The sequence below is a fragment of the Ambystoma mexicanum genome, chromosome 5q (assembly GCF_040938575.1).
Source record: "Ambystoma mexicanum isolate Mex_15411 chromosome 5q, UKY_AmexF1_1, whole genome shotgun sequence".
Taxonomy (NCBI): domain Eukaryota; kingdom Metazoa; phylum Chordata; class Amphibia; order Caudata; family Ambystomatidae; genus Ambystoma; species Ambystoma mexicanum.
In genome coordinates this window covers 419,787,763-419,808,118 of record NC_090933.1, presented here as the reverse complement: position 1 = coordinate 419,808,118, position 20,356 = coordinate 419,787,763, and the positions used below count along the sequence as shown (strand labels likewise).

Below are 20,356 nucleotides of genomic sequence, written 5' to 3'. Positions count from 1 at the left end.
TATTAAGCGAGCGTCATGACACAGTCATGACGCTCATGTCAGAGCAAGACACTAGACCAACACACAACAGTTACCAGGTCATTAGTTTGCCCACTAGACTGCATGAAACCATGAATGTCCAACAGCTGTGAAATATCTTATTGTGATGCTTCTGTGAATGGAGCATTTCACTTTAGCAGTGGTCTTTGAACTGGGGGGCTGGCCCCCCTGGGGGTCCTGAAGTATTCCCAGGGGGGGGGCAGACTCTTTAAAGGCCATCAAGATGACTGTTTTTAATGTGACAAAAGGATTCAGGTAACTGTTTTTAATAGAAAATATAAGCAGTAGAAAATCTGTTTATATTCTAATGAGTCTGGAGCCCTCCTGGACATCCTTTGGGTCCAGTAGCGGTGGCCATTCCCTAGGAGGAGGCCAGAAACAATGCCTTTTCTCAAGCAGGGGCAAGGGGCTCTGTATGAAAACGTTTGAAGACCACTGCACTATAGAATATTGGGTTTAAAAATGACGCGACTTTCATACGTGCGCTGAGTTTTGGGATGTTGCGTGAACGTATGTTTTCTTACAGGAACATATCCTCCCAAATGTTATTTTTTGGGTGTTGTTGATTCATTTTTATAAAATCCTCATTTGTCCTATGCACTTTCTTTCCTCGGGAAAGACCAATTAAATGAACTTTGCATACTTCACATTTCACTTCCAGTGACTCATTTTCCCATTGCCTATGTTGACGAGTCCTCCAATATTTTTAGGAATTGTGCCCTATGTGCATGAATGCTCGAGTTGAATGAGGTGATTCAGTCTGTGGGGGTGGGCGGTTGGGACGAGTGTATGTGTGTGTGGTTGTGTGTGTGTGTGAGAGAGAGAGAGAGAGCAAGCGAGTAAGAGAGAGAGAGATGACTAACAATTGAACAGAGTGAGGGGCTGGAGGAGGGGAACTATGTTATGTTCATAATGGGTAAAGGCAACACATGCTTTTACAAGGGAGTGGGGCAGACATTAATGCAGCCATTATGGACAGGTTTTCTTACAATCACATGGAATTTGCACTGGCATTATTTGGAAAGCAAACATGATGAGGGTTCTAATGTAAGGATGAAGTACATTTGTGCAGCCATGATGGACATGTTTTCTTACAGTGGGTATTGCATTTGTACTGGAATTATGGCACATTGAACATGATGACTGTTGGTATGAGAGTGTGGGGGCCTACATGTGTAAGGGATACATTGGTGCAGCCAATATGCACATGCTTTCTTATAGTTGGCCGAACATGTTTACTGGCATTATGAGTAAAGTGAAAGTGAGTGCTTTTATGTTGGGGGTAAATTGGTGCAGCAAATGTAGACATGTATTCTTACAGTGGTATAGCATTTGCACTGGCATTATTGAGAAAGCCAACATGATGGATATTCTTATGTGGGAAGAGGGTACCTTGGTGCAACCAGAATGGACTTGTTTACTTATAGTGGGCATAGAATGCCTATCATATTGGGGAGCACATTGGCGCTGCCAGTATTGTCATGTTTTACTACAGCAGAATGGCATTTTTGTTGGGATTATGGGGAAAACATACATGATCAGGGCTCTTAATTGTGGCTAGTGCCCCACATTGGTGTAGCCAGTATGGACAGGTTTTCCTACAGTGGTATAACATTTTTACTGGCATTACAGGCAGAACCAACATGATGAACATTTTTACCTAGTAATGCTAGACTACATTGGTGAAGCCACCATGAACATGTTTCGTATAGTACTGTTAGTGTTGTTACTAGCATTATGGGGAACACAATCATGAGTACGTTCTTATGTGTGGCATATAATGTTGCAGCCAGCATGAGCATGTTTGAGCAAAGTCATAATCAAAAACATTTTTTACACCATCAAAATATTGGCATGAATTCTGAGCAATAGCATCATGAAAATGGACTGAAAAGTGCTCCTGTTTAATGTTAGTAACCTGACATCTATTGGATTTATTAATGTGCTGCACTACAAAATCGATTGTAAACTGTGGCTTTTTACCAAGTTTTTACCCAATTTTTCACAAAAAGCATGCTATCAAAATGCTGCATTTTAGCCCATTTTGAATAAAAATTCTCAAGAGGAGATCCCCTCCAACTCCCTGAATTTGCCTTGGTTAGTTCGGGCTCCCTCGCTGTGCTCGGTCACTCACACACATTCATGGGAAGCATTTATGCAAAGCTCTGCAGGTTTCACAGGTAGTTTATATGATGAAATAAAATGCAATTCTGCTCTTTTGTGTCATGACAAAAGATTCATGTATTGCCAAATATTGCTTGTATGCAGGCTTTAAGATGCAAATAGTCACAACCACTATCTCTGAGCTGTTTCTTTACACCGCCACAAGCTTCACATAACGTATTTCTCATCAAGGAGAATTTGAATCAGATTTTTGAAGCCCAGTGTGAGGTCATGCGCAAAATACTTCTCCCCATTGTTTAACAATTTGCACTACCACGGGCAGCTGGGCTGTTCCTAACTCTTGAGTTAGTACTGGTGCAAAATACATCATTTTACTGACACAGTTTAACATTTGCTTTGGAAAATTAGATTCACATCACGTTTCAGTTAGTTCATAGTAAGAGGTCTATTAAAAAAGGGCTCCAACAACTCTCTATAGAGGATTCAATGAAAAAATGAATCTGAGTTTGTCGGGTACTCCACCTGCCTGCCTGTACCCCACATATGTTCACTTGTCTGCCTTCAGCCTACCATGGCTCTCTACTAAGAGAGGCAGCCAGACGTGTCCCCTCACCTCACAAGTGTTATTGTATAATGTTAACCCTTTCCTATAGTGGTGAGCCTATCTTTTAAACACGGATAGACCTGCATTTAGTCAATGCTTGACTGGTTAACATCTGCATTTTTTTCTTTTCTATATGAAAGCACCCTTTTGTGTGATACCCTTTGGAGCAGCCAAGCTACCCTTTTACAATGTCTTTTGTGCAGCCCTGGAAAATGAGGACACACCTCTTTGCAGTGGCAACATATGTTTTCAAACGGTAAGATTCTTTGCAAAGTCTACCACATGGACTGATAAAAAAAAAGAATTCGGCCGGATACCAAGAGAAACTAGTGCCTACTGAGAATGCAGCAGTTCTGTATACAGTAAACCTCTCCTGCTTTTGCCTCCAGAGTTCTACTCACCTGGCCAGACAGTTTTAGTGTATCAAGTGTTTTTCTCAGAAGGTTCACCCCTAGGGGGTTACCAAGTCCATGCCATGCTTCATGTGTGACCAGCTCCCACATATCTGGTCTAGGCTAGAAGGCAGCCTGTGGAGTGGTCTACCCCCCACCCCCCCCACTGCCCACCTTGCTCAGGCAGCTGTGTCTCCTCATGACCGAGCCTATACTTAGGACCATCACTCACAAAAAAGAACTGCAATGAAATTTTGAAGATTTGTGGACATTTTCTGACTTCCCCTAAACTTTAATATGCTCCTAATGGCCTCATGCCCTCACATTATACTGGTATTCATTAATACGGCTTAAATGTGTTAGTGGAAAGGCTTACATTGGAAAATAAGTGGCCACAAAATCAAGTGTTTGCAAAAGAAATGCAGGAACAATCATTTGTTTGTTAAAAAAAAAGTGTCTACTTGGCAAAAGAGGTGCTTAGGGTAGAGGCTGGCTGGAGTTTTTCCAGGTGTAAATGCAACAGTAGAAGGGAATAGCTGGGTTTAGTTAGTATGGGCATTAAGGCAGGCACAGTGGACTACCCAAAAGTTCTTATTTAACATAAAAAATCATTCATGGACTAACATATGACTTCCTCTTTGTAAATGAAAAATTCCAAAGAGATATTTTCCCCAGTTCAATATATTTTGGAATGGGATACTTAACTTTGTCTGCTTAAACATTGAAACCATTTCTTTTTACATATTTTCTTACAGCCTGACAACTGTTTGCGTGAGATCAGTATGTTATTTCTTCAAATTAAGAGATTGTGTTCCCTGGAGGGTGTAAAACGTGTGGAAGTCATCACTGTAATGGCAAGCATTTGAGTCTGCCTACAAAGTCTAAATCATTGCATTTACTTAACCAATGACCTTTCTTTGTTCACATTACTTTGCTTGTATTGAAGGAATCTTGATCAGGTCATTTGTCAAACAGTTCCTTTCTAGGTCAGTTTACTGTCACACTGCTGCTGCATGTCATTGTAGTAAATGCATTTGTTTTTTCAGCCACTTAAGTAGTTGAAGCAAATCAATTTTGACCAGTTAATTTGGGTCACTTCTGGGAGAAGCGACATAAAGTATGTCCTATTGATTGCCACTAGAGTGGTTGTTCTATAGACACCACTGCAAAATGGTTGAACTTATTTTTCTCCTTATTCCCTTGCTTTTTAATTCCGCTAATGTTTTACTGTGTGCTAGAATGATACATTGCAATAGATCTGCAACACTCTTCATTTGGACTTTGAGTTCTTTAACTGCTATGAAATGTACGTTTTTTTTTAACCTGTTTCCCTCAGCAGCTTTGGTGGCATTTAAGCCTTTGAGCTATGATTGCGTTACCAGTGGTGATCCAAAGAGTGCTTCGAGGAGATTTACACTCTTGCTGCATCCTGTAAATCTCTGAATAGGTCCTTTAGGGAAGTGATTACATTCCATGTCCCCCATGCCATCTTCTTATCATTTTTTTAAATAAATGTGTTTGTAGCTTTCTTTTATCTAAACGTCACATGTATCTGCAACATGTTGAAACACAATTGTCTTCTAAACTCTCCAACTACTAAGAGAGATTTTCTAAGTACGGCAACTAAAATATCCAGCAATAATTGTTTGTAGATTTGAAAACTGAGACAGTAAACATATCATACCATTGTCCTGCGTTTTTCAGAACTGCGACATTGACTGGTAGCTCCAAAGCAAAAGCAAGTTGTACAGCCTTTGGGATTAGTTGGGTGGAGGTAAAATGATCCATGGCGGCAAACATCACACTTTAAGCCTTCAACATTATCCTGTGGCGTTGGGAAAGAATGAAGGAGAAACGTGAGAAGAAATAATGAAGATTAGGATTCTTTCCATTCTGGCATATATTTAGACCAAGTAGAGTAGCTCAATGGCATTATAGCATTACGTGTAAAAAGTAACAGTTTTGCATTTTCTCCCTGAGGAGCTGCTCTAACAATGGCTGGGTATCATCATCTACTCCTACTCTAAAGATTTTCAAATATCAGTTATGACAATATCGAGACTAACCTGGAAATAAAACCTAAGAAAGCAGAAAGTCGAGGTCAATGGGAGCTTGACACGTGAAATGAAACTTCTCAGAAGCTTAGATTAGGCAAACCAGAAAGAGGAACTTTAGTTAGAGTTCCTTTTGAGGTCAAGCATATTCCACATGAAGCATATCAGTCAGACTAGTAACACTCCACACTAACATACAGCATGCACAGGAAAGTTCACTAAGCAGACCACAAGAAGGAGGGGATGAAGTTAGGGCCAGTCCCATCTCTCAAAACAAAATCTGGCGTCTGGAGTTAGTGGAAAAGCAACAACCATACATTGTCACCTGCCATATATGCAAGAAAAAGTGTCTTAGGAGGGGAGGCTGACAAGCCATTCAGACACCCCTTCCATCGGTGCCCACATGAGATGCCATCATCGACATGTTTGGCAAAAGGAAAAGGCTGTAGGTCTGCATCCCACGACTCTACTACAGACAATGGACACATTAGCACCACCATCCGGGACCATGACACCAATGAATCTTGCAAGCACGCAGCTTTTCAGATGCCCTTTTGGGACCCCATCTTTGCCAGCTGGTCCTTCGGGAAGCAGACTACGTATCCCCCTCTCAATGCATCTGCCCACTGTTCCTGAGGTTTTTGAGCATGTTACAAAAATCACAACAATATATGAAAAGCTTGGTCTCTTCAATAACAACCTTGAATTCTTCTTGGCAACATATTGTCTGCAGTGGTAAACCAAGGCTACAGATGGCTCTTAGATCTGGTTGATTCTCACCAGGAAATTCTGAGTCTGCAGTACTTCATGCAGACTGAAGTCACATGCCTCTACTAGCATGTTCTCTAACCAGTGGGCATGAGCCTTGACCACTCTGAGGATAAGAAAGTCCACCCGACAATGGACAAGGTGAGAGGATAGTTTCATTTAGAATGGAAAGCAGTGCTAAAATCCCAGGGTCTTAGTTCATGCTAGAAATGTGCTCTCGTAATTACCTTGCATATGTTGGTGAGCACATTTTCGGGATCAGGCATCTAACTAGACTTTGTGGCTCTAGTGTTTTACTTGGGCAGTGCACCTCTGTTTCCTCTAGTCACAGTGGACATGTGCAAGCACATGGCACATGCATCCCCCTCTACCGCAAGGCACACTTGCACTCTTCTATTCAATGACCCCAGCGAGATTACAGGGATCGCGTTAAATAAGAAAGACACCAATATTATTCCCACCTACACCCCTTCTTCGCTGCACTGGACCTTGTCTGAATCGCAGCATTCTTTTTCCTGCTGAGTATTCACTTCAGAATGTTCTTCATGGACTTCATAATGTCTTGAAAGGATGTAAGGATGTAAGGACATATTCTTATTATGTGGCCATCATTATAATGTTTTCCTTCAAAAAACACCCCCCCCTCACCCAAGACTCTTTCGCTGCCTCTGGTCGTAATTTACGTATTGACGGCAAGCACCTACTTCTCATTCAGACCTCCACAATGCAGCTGCCAATAAGCCCCAAGAATGTGTGCTCCCATTTTCTTTCTTTCTTTGATGGGTGCATCGTATACACCCATTACACTAAGGGTGATAAATATAATGGGCCTCATTACACGGTAGGTGGTAGCCATGGCGCTATTAGCGTCATGGCTACCCCCTTACCGCATTCCGGGTCCGTGTTCCCGGAATAGGGACTTACCAGGTTATTCCGACTTTGGAGGACCCGGTAAGTCCCCATTCCGGGAACCATTCCCCATTCCCATTCGAGCCCCAATAGGGCTCAATGGGAATGGGGATGGAGCTAATAACGGTACCGCAATTTGCGATACCGTTATTAGCTCTGAAGTTCCTCAACGGGTCCCTTCCATAACACCTGGTAAAAGCAGGCGTTAGGGACGGGACCCACTAAGGGACCTCGAAGTAGGGTGGTAAGGGATTACCGGCACCAGTGCCCTTACCGGTGCCGGTAATCCCTTACCCCCTACCGTGTAATGAGGCCCAATGTCTTGAGTCTTGCATTGCTAGACACCTTGGTATTCCTTCATAAACACTTCATGATTAAGTCTGATTACCTGGAGCATCTACTGTAGACTAGCTGTGAAAGGTACAGTGAGCTAAAGTGTGACTGCGGACTCTCAAGTGGGTATCGTCCCAAAGAACAGGTCAATGGACCGTGTTCGTTCTCACAGAGGGGCACCTATGACTACATTTTGACTAGCTGTAATGTATGTAGCTCCACCATGATCCAACGTCAGTCCTCCCAGAAGTCCAATTCCTGGGGTATTTATTTTTTAGAAGATCTCCACAACATTTCATCACATGTATTTCTATTACAGATTTTAATTGAAATTGCTTTGCTTTGCTAAGATCCTGTCTTATGCTGGCTTCCATCTTTTCTATAGAACTACTCAGATTTGTCCTTAATGCTTCACCACCAGACCCTTTGACCGCTGTTCCACTGTTCCATGTCTTAGAAATTCTCGATGAATGTGTGTTGGTAGATACATATCTCCTGTTGCACTAACTTATGTTAGAAGTAAATCCACTATACAGGAATGCATGTCTGTAGGTGATTAATATACTGCAAACCTAGCTGGAAAGCAGCAAAGTGATGTACAAGTTGTGGAAGGAGCGTATATCAGATATTAGGGAGGTGGTGTGGCAAGGAAAAGAGTGTCATTGTCAGCATCCTGTGATCACCGGTTGGTGTAGTGTTTCTTGAAGAGCAGGGTCTTGTCGGGTGGCTTGACCCACGTTTGAACTATTATGCTACAACATTTGGTGCTGTGGGCTTAGAAAATCCAAGATGGCGAAAAGCCCACATTTGCGCCAGGATCCAGGAAAACCGTGCAGTTTTGCGCACACCAAAATGGTCGCCTAACCTGCCACCCACCAGTGCGAGCGTGATGGGCCAGAAGCGCCATGAGTGAAACGTGGTGCCAAAGGAAAAACAGCAGTGCCTGTTAGCTCAAAAAGCGCTTTGAAATCACCTTTGTTTCTCTGAAATGCAAGCTCAAAATGCCTGTTCCAAACATTGAAAGATATTCAAATATCTCACTGAACACCAGCAGACATTTGGCAGAATGTAGTCTTGTGTGCATACAAAATCTGGAAAGATGAAGAGCCTAAAATAATGTTGATTACAAAACTGGCTGAGCTGTGGATGTCAGCAGCTCAAGTGAAATTGGACTTAAAGCCATTAAAATCGAAATGTTTAAAATAAATGAGTGATTTACTTTGAAGTATCACATAGGTTGCAACTGTTTAAATGTCATAGTTTTGAACTTAGAATCAGCGTTCTAGCTGCATGTGTCAAAATTGTAAGTTTGATTTGAATGAAGAAAAACTGGGAACAAAAGTGACATTTAGCTGAAGCCTGGCTTAAAGAGATTGAATTCTGCCTGACAACTACCCCCGACAGGAGTGGAAACTTGCCCAGCAACTGCATTCCCAGGCCTGGCCTCCCTTCTGCTGCACCACCAAAAGGAGATCACACCTCTCTGATTGAATTAGGGGTGGGGTACCTGGGGCTGCAGGAAACAGAACAATGAGCTTTCCTTGGCTCAGGCAAATGTTAAATTAGGGTGGGGTCGTAAATGGCTTCCTCTTGGAAGAAACTGAGAGGAGCAGTGCTTCTGGGAGCCACCTGAGCTGGAGGTGGGGACAGACAGAAATCCCCCCCATGTGCTTTGGAACCTAAACCACAACCATCTGGGCCAGAGCATCATTTTAAAAAGATGGATAATTCATAGTATGAAATTGTTAAAATTATATAATAATATCATTTATTCTTGTGATTTTTCTGTGCACATTTTAAGAAGTGTTAGGACTCTGTGGTATGTTCTGGGGGGTAGTAGCGGAAAGTAAGGTATTACTCCAAATGTCTGTATGTTTAAAATCTGACACTTTATCATCTGATGGCCATGTTCCTTGCGCATGTTTGTGTAAATTCTGGAAAAGTTTAGAGGTTGTGTTCTTGATGAAAAGGGCAGAATTCTGTCAGAAGTGGACACGACATCTTACAAAGACAGGGATCAGATGATTTGGTGCTACAGAAAATGGGTTAACTGGACATATAATATTAGAAGAATTGTACATAGATAAATATGTATTTGGATCAAAAATAGATTTGTGTGCAAATTGACCGGGGAGGATCCTCTGACCCATAAACAGACCTCATCATGATGACACTCAATTTCCTTCCCCCAATCAAGGGAGAGAGGAGAACGTGGCCAATGATAATTTGTGAGGGGCAGGCTTAGTTATGCCCACGCACACACCCATTTTCAAAAGACATAAAAGGAGTCAGTGAGACCCAGGTAGAGACATTCATTTTCCATTTCAAACTGATTTCTTGCGAAGCACTCTGCCAGACCAGACAATATCCAGAAGACTCCAGAACCAGAACCAGAACTTAGAATCCAGACTTCAGAACTTGCAGCAGAGAGGCCTAGTCCAAAAGCTAAATCCTTCTCAGCAGGCCTCAGAATCTTTTGCAACCTAACTCCACTCTTCAACAGCCGGGCTGTGCTGTTTGATTCTGGCCAGAACCCTGTGCCAGTACCCAGAAAGCAGTGCTGTTTCCAGAATCCACTTGATCCAGACCAGCAGAACCAGAGATCGACCGCTGAGTGCCAGACCAGCAGAGCAGAGTTGACCCAGACCGCTGTATTCAGAACCAGTACCAGAGACCGTCCGTGGCGAGTGAAGACCAAACCTGACCAGACCCTGATGGCCTATTTCAAAATTATAGTGCGAGTACTCAGCCAGAATTGTGCAAAACCAATCTCGTAGTTTAAAATAATCTAATTCAAACTATTTTAACCTATTTAGAACTACATCATAGAAATGTGTGTCCAACCTGTTGATCCAAAACCTTCCACAGCGCATCTGTCATTCTGAAACTTTAATTTTACTTCTGAAAATCTACCTCCACTAAATCGTTCGTATCTTTGGAACTGTATGTACTAGGAACGAGATTTAACTTTCTTTTGAAAGTTAAGATCCTCTGCTTTCTACACCTTATAGTTTTTCCGTAATCGCATTGCTGAAATCCGTTTTCAACCTAATAATCCCTCATGAATCACTGATAGTGTTGACCTGAACTAATTCAAAGTAGCTGCCACCTACCCTGAATCACCTATAAGGAATTAAAATCATTTTTTAGCATATTTTCACTTCTTTGCAAATCACATTTAAGTATTTTGCCTGTGTTTTAAAATCATCCCTGTGTTCTAAGCTTGCTAGGGGGGAACTGAAATTCGTATTGTATTGTGATTGTATTCCTGAAAACTGTGTGCTTTCCTTCCATCTCTTTATATTGCATAGGGGGGAGTGAATTGCCACAAAGGGGAAAATTGATTATATTATCTTTTGTTTATCCTTTCTGTACCAACTCCTAACTGATAAAAAAAGTGTGCTAGGATCTATTGTTGATCAACATTATCTTCATAAGTGTGTTATCAAATATTAATTTATTTATAGAAGTGTGATATATATATCTTGTTTAATTTTCCAATAAATTTGTAAATTGCAAAACAAACCTACTTCTTGGCTCAGTGAGGTCAGGGGGATTCAAAGAGAGGGGCGTTATATAAGTGTTTATCATCCAGATTATAACTTGTCATAAAAATATATAAATAAAGGCTTCCCTTGGGCATCCCAGACCAGGTATTGACTTAGTTGGAGTGCTGAACTAAAGTCCCTTAACAGTCTTCAGTTACTTCCTAAAATGCTGGGGAGATGGGGCCAGTCCGATGTTTGCATGTTGTTCCATGCTTTGGAAGATATCAGAAGAATACTTGCTTTCTAGTGTTTTGCTTCTTGCACTTCTTGAATTCCAGTATTGCGATATCTTGGCTCCCGCTGTTGCATTGGCCACCTGGGATAGTGAGTTTCTGGGGAAGACTAGATAGTGTCTTCATTGTCAGTACTTTGCAGGTTGTGGAGGTCATTTTAAAGTAGATGAAGTGGAAAGCGGCCTTCTCAGCAGTTGGAATACGTGCAAACCGGTCATGATCTTCATACAAATTATAGAACACCCAGACTTGGATGAAAGTTGTGATGTTTGAGGTGGGGATAAACTGCAGGAATTTGTTGAGGATCAAGATTGGAAGCAAACTATATGTGCCTTCTTTCTGAGGTGTGTTTTGAAGTTTGCGATTGAGGTTGACGCTGAGCAACCTTGCACAGGGGATGAGTTGCATGGAGAAGCCATCAAATTGGACTTGGGTTTGTTTGGTGTCATATCCAAGAAGGATGTAGTCTGTCTTTGTTGGGTTGGCTTTCAGGTAGGCACACGATTTCCAGGCTTGCATGAGGGAGAAGCAGTGTTTTTACTGGTAATTGTCCTCTATGAAGTGGACAATCAGCAAAAGCTATGCTTCATCACCTGCATACTAGTAGATTTTGATGTTGCGGTCTGCAATGATTTCCCCAAGTGGCTTCATGTATAGGATGAAGACGACTAGGGAGAGCATGGTCACCCATTTTGTTGGGATTTGCAGGTGCACATCTGGTTGAGCTAGTGTTGATTAATGATCTGTTTCAGAGGGAAAAGGAGTTGTGACGTGCTTTTTGGTCGACCGTGTTCAGTGCGTCAGAGGGCTACAGCAGGATGAGAATGCCAGGCTTCCCTCTCTCTGTGATGAGGAGTGCTTTTCTAATGACAAGCATGGTGACGGATTCAGTGCTGCCTCTGGGATGGAAGCTGGACTGATAATCTTGAAGGAGATTGTGTTTGATCTTTTTGTGTAGCTGGTGGATGACAGTCTTCTTGATATCTTCTATTCTTTTACAGCCACTGTTGGGAATGTCTGCTTCATGCCTTTTTGACTTTGAAAAACAGGGCCTTAAGGAACAGGTTTGTCTGGGTATGATTTACTATTCTTGGGTAGACAGTGAGGGTCTTGTGAGGGTCAGTAATGCGAGGCAGATAACTGCTTGTGTTTTTCTCAGAATTGAGCATTTTATTGAAATAAATCCTCACTATACCTACTTTATCAGGGAGTTTCCTAGCCAGTCTAAGAACTAAGAGGATAACTCCTAACATAAAAAAACTGGCCCTCACACTAAACAACAAAACATTAAGGTAAATCATAGACAACATAAATGAGTGAATACCAAACAACCAATAATTCGGATGACCTTCACCTGTGCTGGGTAAATCCCTTCCCCAGGATTGTTCAAAGTCAATTTCCCCAAATGTTCAATTAGAAAAGTAAAGTCTTGAACCAATTCTTGTAAGTTCCAAATGAAGGAAAAGTTTACCAAACAAAAATCCATTGGCAACAGTTCTTCAGCTTTCTGTTGAAGAGTTCCCCTTCCAATTCTAGCCAAGAAAACAGCACCAATGGTAATCTTGGATACAATCTTTCCAAGATTGTTTTGCCACAGTTCAAATAATAAATGAACAACTCCTTCTTCAACAACTTTCCAAGTATTTATGACCTTTGCAGTGTTTTTGGTATAATTGTCAGGATGAGTCTTCCTAGGTGGTTTTTCTCTTGACAATTACCTTTCTACTACTATTACTGTGGAAACAGACTCCTTGACTCCACAGTAAGCTACTACTTCAACTAACTTCAATGTTGCATCAACTGGCCGTATTATACCAAGCCACAGTTTAAGTACTTCTGCTTCAACTTTATACTTTATGATTGTTAGGCAGTTTAAAGACAAGACTCTTTGACCTCCACAGGTAGGCAAGGCACTCTTCTTTCCTGTGCTATAAGAAAAGGGCAGCCTCTTTGCCTCTTCTGTGTGTCCTACTGCCACCAGTATAGCCTGCCTTTGCTTTCAGACTGCCTCTCTCTCAGCTTCAACAGTCTCAGCATTACCGATTATTGGCTCAATCTTCTTGCAATTACCCAGCTCCCTTACCCAGCTTTTTTCACATCTTCTGGGTTCCAGTAGCTAGCCTGAAGCTGTATTGCCACACTTACAGCTTGGGATAACAATGACCCTCTTGCTTCAGAGGACATTGGACCTTTACCAACTTTAACAGCATCAGAATTCAGGTGGATAGAGATTTCAACAGGGCTGGTTTCACTATAGAAAGGGTTCGCCTCTTGGCTTGGGTAATGTGTCATAATCTGTGCTGGGCTGGATTATGGCTATGTGTGTGTTATGATGGTGTGGTGATGTCAATGACATTCCATGTGGAGTGTTGGTGTGGTGATGTCATTGACATCCTTGTGGAGTGTTGGTGGTTGTTTGGAGTGCTGGGTTCCACTGGTGTCAGTTGGACCTAATGTGCTGGGCTGGATGGATGTCCCAGTGCTTTCTCTACATGACATCTGAGAGAATAAACCTACATGTAAACCACTTACCTTCTGGTCTTGGTCTTATGAAGAAGGAGCCATAGTTTATATCACTGGCAACGAGGATGGTTCCTGTGCTGCTGGGAAGGGGCAGCTGGTGAGAAGCGCTGCCTTCCAGGGAGACATCCATCAAGCAGGAAGAGGCTGCAGGCTGGGCGGTGCAGTGAAGGTCATGTCGGGGTCCAGGTCGGGGACCCTGAGCGTCTAGTCCGGGCCAGGGTCCAGGTTGAGGATCCCGAGAGTGTAATTGATGGGCTGTCATCGTTGAGTAGCCTTCAAGTGGTTACAGGAGCAACCTGATGTCTCTGGGCGGTGTGTTAGCCTCACAAAGTCATATGAGGAAGACTGGAGGGACAGTGGCTTGGTCGCGGGCTGGCAGCAAAATGAGGCGGCTGCTGTCAGCGGGTCCGTGGTGGCTGGACGGAGAGAGGAGCTCACGTGGTCGTGTGAGCCACAGGTGCGCCAGTCGGGCTGTCAGGAGTGTGAGGAGGTCTGGAGGGACAGTGGCTTGGTCGCGGGCTGGCAGCAAAGTGAGGCGGCTGCTGTCAGCGGGTCAGCGGTGGCGGGGCGGAGAGATAAGTTCACGGGCTGGCAGCAAAGTGAGGAGGCTGCTGTCAGCGGGTCCGTGGTGGCTGGGCGGAGAGAGAAGCTCACGTGGTCGTGTGAGCGACAGATGTGCCAGTGGTGATGTCAGGAGGCTGAGGTGGCCTGAAGGGACAGTAGCTGGGCGGTGGGCTGGCAGCGAACTTAGTTGGTTGTCGTCAGCGGGTTCGCGGTGGTGGCAGCTGGTGATTTGAGCGGCCGTAGTGGCCTTGATGGCCGCGGGGGATGGAGGGCTAGGTCGGTGTTGGAAGCGGATGGCGATCTGTGCTATCCAGTGCCTGAAGAGCGAATGATGATGTCAATGGGCGGAGAGCTGACGGATCGTCAGGAGTTGCTGGTATGCAACGTTGAAAGACGTAGCAACGTTCATATGGAACGCAGCGTTCTACAAGGCTGTCACGCAGACGCTGAGTACGGGGACCGCGCTGCTCCAGGAAGACAGTTGAACTGTAGGACGTTGTTACGAGCTTATGTTAAACGTGACACTGGAGGGTTTTCACTGCTTTACAGGATGGAAACTGGTATTGCACGGAACAGATTTGAACTTGGCAGTCAGGGTGAGCTCACTGTGTTGGAGTGCGCAGACGTTGTAACAGGACACAGTGATATGGTAGGAATGTTGGTGGGGCGCCGAGCTCTAGATCTAGACCAGTGGGGCATATGTAACGTGAGGAAGGATCTAACTAGAGAGTAAACAGAGGTATGTGTTGGGTGAGGCCGGTGTTAATGGTTAATGCTGTTTGTATTTATGTTGTGGCCTCTGGGGTTAGTAAATATTTGGGTTTGGTCATGGGGTAATGTTAGCAGTTTAAGGCCTGTCATTTATGTACTGCTGTTGTGTTTATGTGGTGGCCTAATGTTTAGGACCTTACTTGGGTTTGCATATTGGACTCTTGGGTGGGTCCATGGGCAATGTTGGTAATGTTTAAAAAAAAATAAAAAATTGCAGGATAGTTTAATTGGTCATGGGGGTGGGTATGGCGCAAGGACTTTAGCGCCATGTCATTTTTGCATGTATTTGCTTTGACACCATGGACATGCTGTGATTGGCGTAGGGACTTTAGCGCCAAGGAAGTTCGCCAAGGACTTTGCATTTCATGGACATTTTGGGGTTGGCGCAGGGACTCTGGCGCCAGGATGTTATCTAATATGACTTTCATGGGATTTATGTGTTGTCCTGTGTGTTTCTGTTGGGTGTCGTTCGTAGGGGCATGTCCCCTGGTTATGCGTGGATGATGGCAGTGTTTTTAAGGGGTAGTGAGGTGCTTGTCATGTTTACTTGTCCTGCATTTTGCCGCCATGTCACTTTTACTGGCCCTGCATTTATGGGATTTGTATTTGGGGACATGTTGGCGCAATGGGACTTTTGCGCCATTTCACCTGCACTTGTCTTGCATTTATTTGCTGTGCATTTTATGGACAGGTTGGGGTTGGAGCAGGGACTTTGACGTAGTTGATTGGTTATTGTAGGGCTTTATGTGTTGTCCTGCAATGTTATATGTGTGTTCGTAGGGGCATGTCCCCTGGTCATGTTTTTCGGGTGCTGTCTGGTGCTTATAAGGGGCAGTGAGGTAAACAGGGTAATGAGAGATGCTGCCTGGTGTTTTGAGGGGCAGTGATGTTCGGGGTGTGCTGTCCATGTTGTGGTTGTATGGGATAGTGAGGTGATGGGTTTCAGGTGGTGCAGTTAGGTGATGCAGTTGTAAGGGCAGTGAGGTGCTGCTGTTTGTTAGGAGGGGTAGCGAGTTGCAGGTGGTGCCAGGGGGGTAACGTGGTACATAGGCAGAGTCATTGTGGGGCAGTGAGGTGCTGCCTGAGATTTTGAAGAGGTAGTGGGGTGCTGCCTGGGATCTTAAAGGGGTATTGAGATGCTGCCTGGTGGTGGTAAGGGTAGTGAGGTGCTGCCTGGGATTTTAGAGGTTTAGTGAGGGGATGAGGTTTGTTGTGTTAGGAAGGGTAGGAGTTGCACATACCAATTTTAAGGGGTTATTTTTGGGGTGGTCTAGTGAGGTGTTGCTACCTAGTTGCTTTAGGAAAAAGGGGCAGTTAGTGCTGTCCATTTTGTGTTAAGGGGCACTAGGTGCTTCCATGTTTTGGTTAGGGGCATCTAGTGTGCAGTGAGGTACTGTCCAGTTGTTTTAGGAGGGGCGGTTAGGTGTGGCGTGTTCCAGGAGGTGCAGTGAGGTGCTGCCTAGGGTCTGGTTAAGGGGTAGTTAGTGCTGTCTGCTTTAAGGTTAAAGGGCAGAGTGGGGCTGTGTGTTGTTTCAGTAGGTGCTATTTGTTGTTTCCGGAAGTGCAGTGTGGTGATGCAGTCGCAAGGGTGGTTAAGAGGCAGTGAGGTGCTGTCTATGTTTTAGTAAGGGGCAGTTTGGTGCTGTCTGGTAATTTTTAAGGGGCAGTGAGGTGCTGTCTATGTTTTGGTAAGGGGCAGTTAGATGCTGTCTGGTCATTTAAGGGGCAGTTAGGTGTGGTTTGGCCGTTTTAGGTGGCAGTCAGTGCTGTCTACTTTCGGGGTTCAAGGGCAGTGTGGTGTTGTGTGTTGTTTCAGGAAGTGCAGTGTGGTGATGCAGTCGCTAGGGCAGTAAGGTGCTGTTGTTGATTTAGGGCAGTGAGGTGCTGTCTAGGGTCCGGTTAGGGGTAGTTAGTGCTTTCTATATGCTGTGCTTAAGGGGCATTATGGTGATGTCTATGTTTTGGTAAGGGCAATTAGGTGCTGTCTGGCCATTTTTAAGGGGCAGTTAGGTGCTGTCTGTGTTTAGTGCTGCTCAGGTTCTGGGTAAAGGGGCAGTGTGGTGATGCTTATATGCTATGGTTAAGGGGCAGTGAGGTGCTGTCTATGTTTTGGTTAAGGGGCAGTTTGGTGCTGTCTGGTGGTTGCAAGGGGCAGTGAGGTGTTGTTGAGTGCTGTTCATGTTTTGAGTCAAGGGGCAGTGTGGTGCTGCTTATATGCTGTGGTTAAGAGGCAGTGAGGTGCTGTCTATGTTTTGGTTATTGGTTAAGGGGCAGTTAGGTGTTCTCTGGTCATTGTAAGGGGCATTGTGGTGATGTCTGTGTTTTGGTTAAGGGGCAGCTTGGTGCTGTCTGGTCATAGGTAAGTTATGGGGATAGTGTTTGCTGTAATGTCTGGTGATACGATCAGAGTTCTGCCAATGTTCTTGAGCGGTCGGGTGGTAGGATCAGAGTTCTGTTAATGTTCTGAGCGGGACACACATATGGTGCTTTAGCGGTTTGATAGCTGAGTGGGTGTTCAGGCTTTGGGAAGGGCCTGTGGGGTGGGTTTTAGTTTTGTGTTTTCAATAAAGATTTTGGCTAGAGTTGTGGTGTGGCACAAGGGCTCAGTTGGGACTTGTTTCTGAGCTGATGTGAGCTATTTAGTTCTGCGTGATAATTGAGGTGTTCATCCATTTTCGTGGTTGGTGGTGTTATGGGTGTTGTGATGTGTTAGTGGAAGGGAAGGAGATATGTCATAATCTGTGCTGGGCTGGATTATGGCTATGTGTGTGTTATGATGGTGTGGTGATGTCAGTGACATTCCATGTGGAGTGTTGGTGTGGTGATGTCATTGACATCCTTGTGGAGTGTTGATGGTTGTTTGGAGTGCTGGGTTCCACTGGTGTCAGTTGGACCTAATGTGTTGGGCTGGATGGATGTCCCAGTACTTTCTCTACATGATATCTGAGAGAATAAACCTACATGTAAACTACTTACCTTCTGGTCTTGGTCTTATGAAGAAGGAGCCATAGTTTATATCATAATGCTTGTTCTTTTCATCAGTTCAATAACTTCTACATTTACTAAATGCTTGTTTTTGATGTTACAAGGTTCATATCAGATTTAGATACACACAACCATTCTTTAAAGAAGATATTTAACTTTAAAGAACCGTAAGTAATTGTATTCCCACTTCTTAACACAGACATATTATCTGACTCTGGTCGGGAACTACAATTGTTCACACGCGATCTCTCTATAATAAGTCTTGAAACATTTGTGAAAGTCATCTTTCAGGTTTCAAGTGATTTGAAAAGCATTCAACTTCTTAACTGGAAACACGCGACCACTCTTGTAACGTTAAACAGTTTGATAATGGGAAATAAAAAGCTTTTCGTTATACGCGAGCCCTCCCACTAGTATTAGAAGTGCGCATGATACATTTCTGTTGTCCGTAGGACTCTTCGCAATGACAAATAGTTTTTACTCGCTTCTACTCCTACGCAAGTTACTATAGAGCTGGTAACAGCTACCGGCAGGGTTTTCAGAGTGCACCTGAACACAGAGCTTCACTCCGGCTCCAGGAAAACTGTGGACTTCTTCTCCTTCTGCTACCACTTTAGGCACACTTTGGACCCACACCCCTTTGCAGCATGGGGGTCTCCGATCTGTCCTTGTCAACGAGAAGTCACCTTCACTCCTCTATCCCTGGACATGCTTTTTTATACGGGTCTTGGGTTGCAGCACAATCACGGCTCTGCAATTACAGCCACTAGGAGCACCTGGGAAGACCTTCAATCCTGGCATGTCTCGCTCAGCGCAGCCACGGAAAGGCAAGGTTTGTGAACACAGGACCCTCTCAGAACCTGCAGGTGAAATCTGCTTTCCTCTTGTCCTGGTGTCTCTTGAGTGAACACACTTCCTCATTAACCGCCAGCCTCGTGCTCTTCTCCTTCTGCTACTTCTGCCAGCCTTCTCGCTACTGCTCCAGCTCCATCTCCATCTATCTTCCCCCTCCTGTTGCAGCTTTTTATACCTCTTAGGTGGGGAAATTAATTTCAGGTGTAGGCCATTACTGTCAATTGCCTGACCCTGACAAAGGCTACTAGGCCTACTTACTTGCCTGTCCTTTACTTCTACATGCCTCTTCAGCCCTCTTCTTCGTCTCAGTCCTACGGGATTCTGGGACATGCAGTTAACTTTCTTAAAGTGAGATTTTTCTACTTCTTGTGTATTTCTAAGGGTAGATTTAATTCCCTTATTACTTTTAACAGAGGGTGTATAGGCTTCGATCTTATTAAAGGAAGAAGGTGTAGAGAAGGCAACATGTACACAATTCCTTGTAGTATAGCTTTGGTATTGAGGAGGGTATTTGTTTTTAGGGTTACAAAAGATTTGTTCTTTTGGTATAATAGGTTGGGATGTTACAACCTTAGGTTTTACCACCTTAGTTTTAAGAGGAGGTTGAGAGATATTAAAATTACAGTAAGCCATAACCTCTACTGGCATAGTGGTAAGAATATCCCTTGCAGTGGAAAAATACTGTGTCTCATCCAACAGAATCTGGCCCCTGTCTCTACCCAGGGGATCCTACCGCAGGATTGGGATCAGGAAACATCTCCCTCTCCTGGCCACCCAGGAGGAGACCTTAGGCAGGAGTTTAATGAGGAATCCGCAGCGTTCTTCACAGTCTACCAAATACATAGTTCTTTTCATACTAACATGGGCCACTGGAATTCAGGTTGATCTTGACGCTAGCCACATTTGGAATGTTGAGGTGCAAGACCCTCCAGCTACCACAATGCAGACTATGATCCTGCATAATTTAGAAGTCACAGTGGCTGACCATCTTCTAACCACTAGCACTGCTGGAGCGGGAAGTCCACCAGTCATGCTCAACCGTTCCCTAAGTGAAATCTTAATGAGCCACACACAGAGAAGAGGAAAACAAGTTACTTTTCCCAGCGGAATAGCTTGGATCCTACATTTGTGTGGTCACCACCATCCCTGATAGGATCTGTGGTCCATAATGAACAGACTGCTTGAACCCTACGCTGCTCTATCCAGGCCTTCCCAGCCACAGCAAACACAAGCGCTGCCTGTGGGACCCTTGCCTCCACGTGGTCTCCAGAGGCAATCATCAATGCCTTTTGGGGGTTGCCAAAGGTAGCAGCTGCTCCGCCTGGCCATCCCTTTGGTACCCTTGGCACTGCCCGTGTGACTCCTGCATTCACACGTAGATGTCATAAAGCAATTCATCAATCAGTGAAAAAGCACTACTGGCCTAAAATAAATAACTTTGGTTTTCCCAGTATAAGTATATACAGCGGCATTCTCTTTTTCAAATGTACAATTACTTGTTCAGTGGATGTAACCGCCTCAAGGAATCCCGGCAGAATTGTGCGCTTTTTTGTTTCTTGACATAAGGAACCTAAAGATTTTCTGCAATAGCACTTGCCATGGCATCTTCAGAATAAATATACATTTTGTGGGGAGCTGCTTGCTTGCTGCTAGT

At 44.1% G+C, this 20,356-nt stretch overlaps 1 protein-coding gene across 2 annotated transcripts in view; it reads right to left on the bottom strand.

The window, feature by feature from the left end:
* Positions 1-20,356, bottom strand: part of LAMA3 (laminin subunit alpha 3) — a 1,348,901-nt gene that overhangs the window by 335,585 nt on the left and 992,960 nt on the right. For both annotated transcript variants that reach the window (XM_069620910.1, XM_069620909.1), the window contains exon 37: positions 4,844-4,984. In XM_069620910.1, the coding sequence (XP_069477011.1) occupies positions 4,844-4,984 (141 nt within the window). The remainder of the gene's footprint in view (positions 1-4,843; positions 4,985-20,356) is intronic.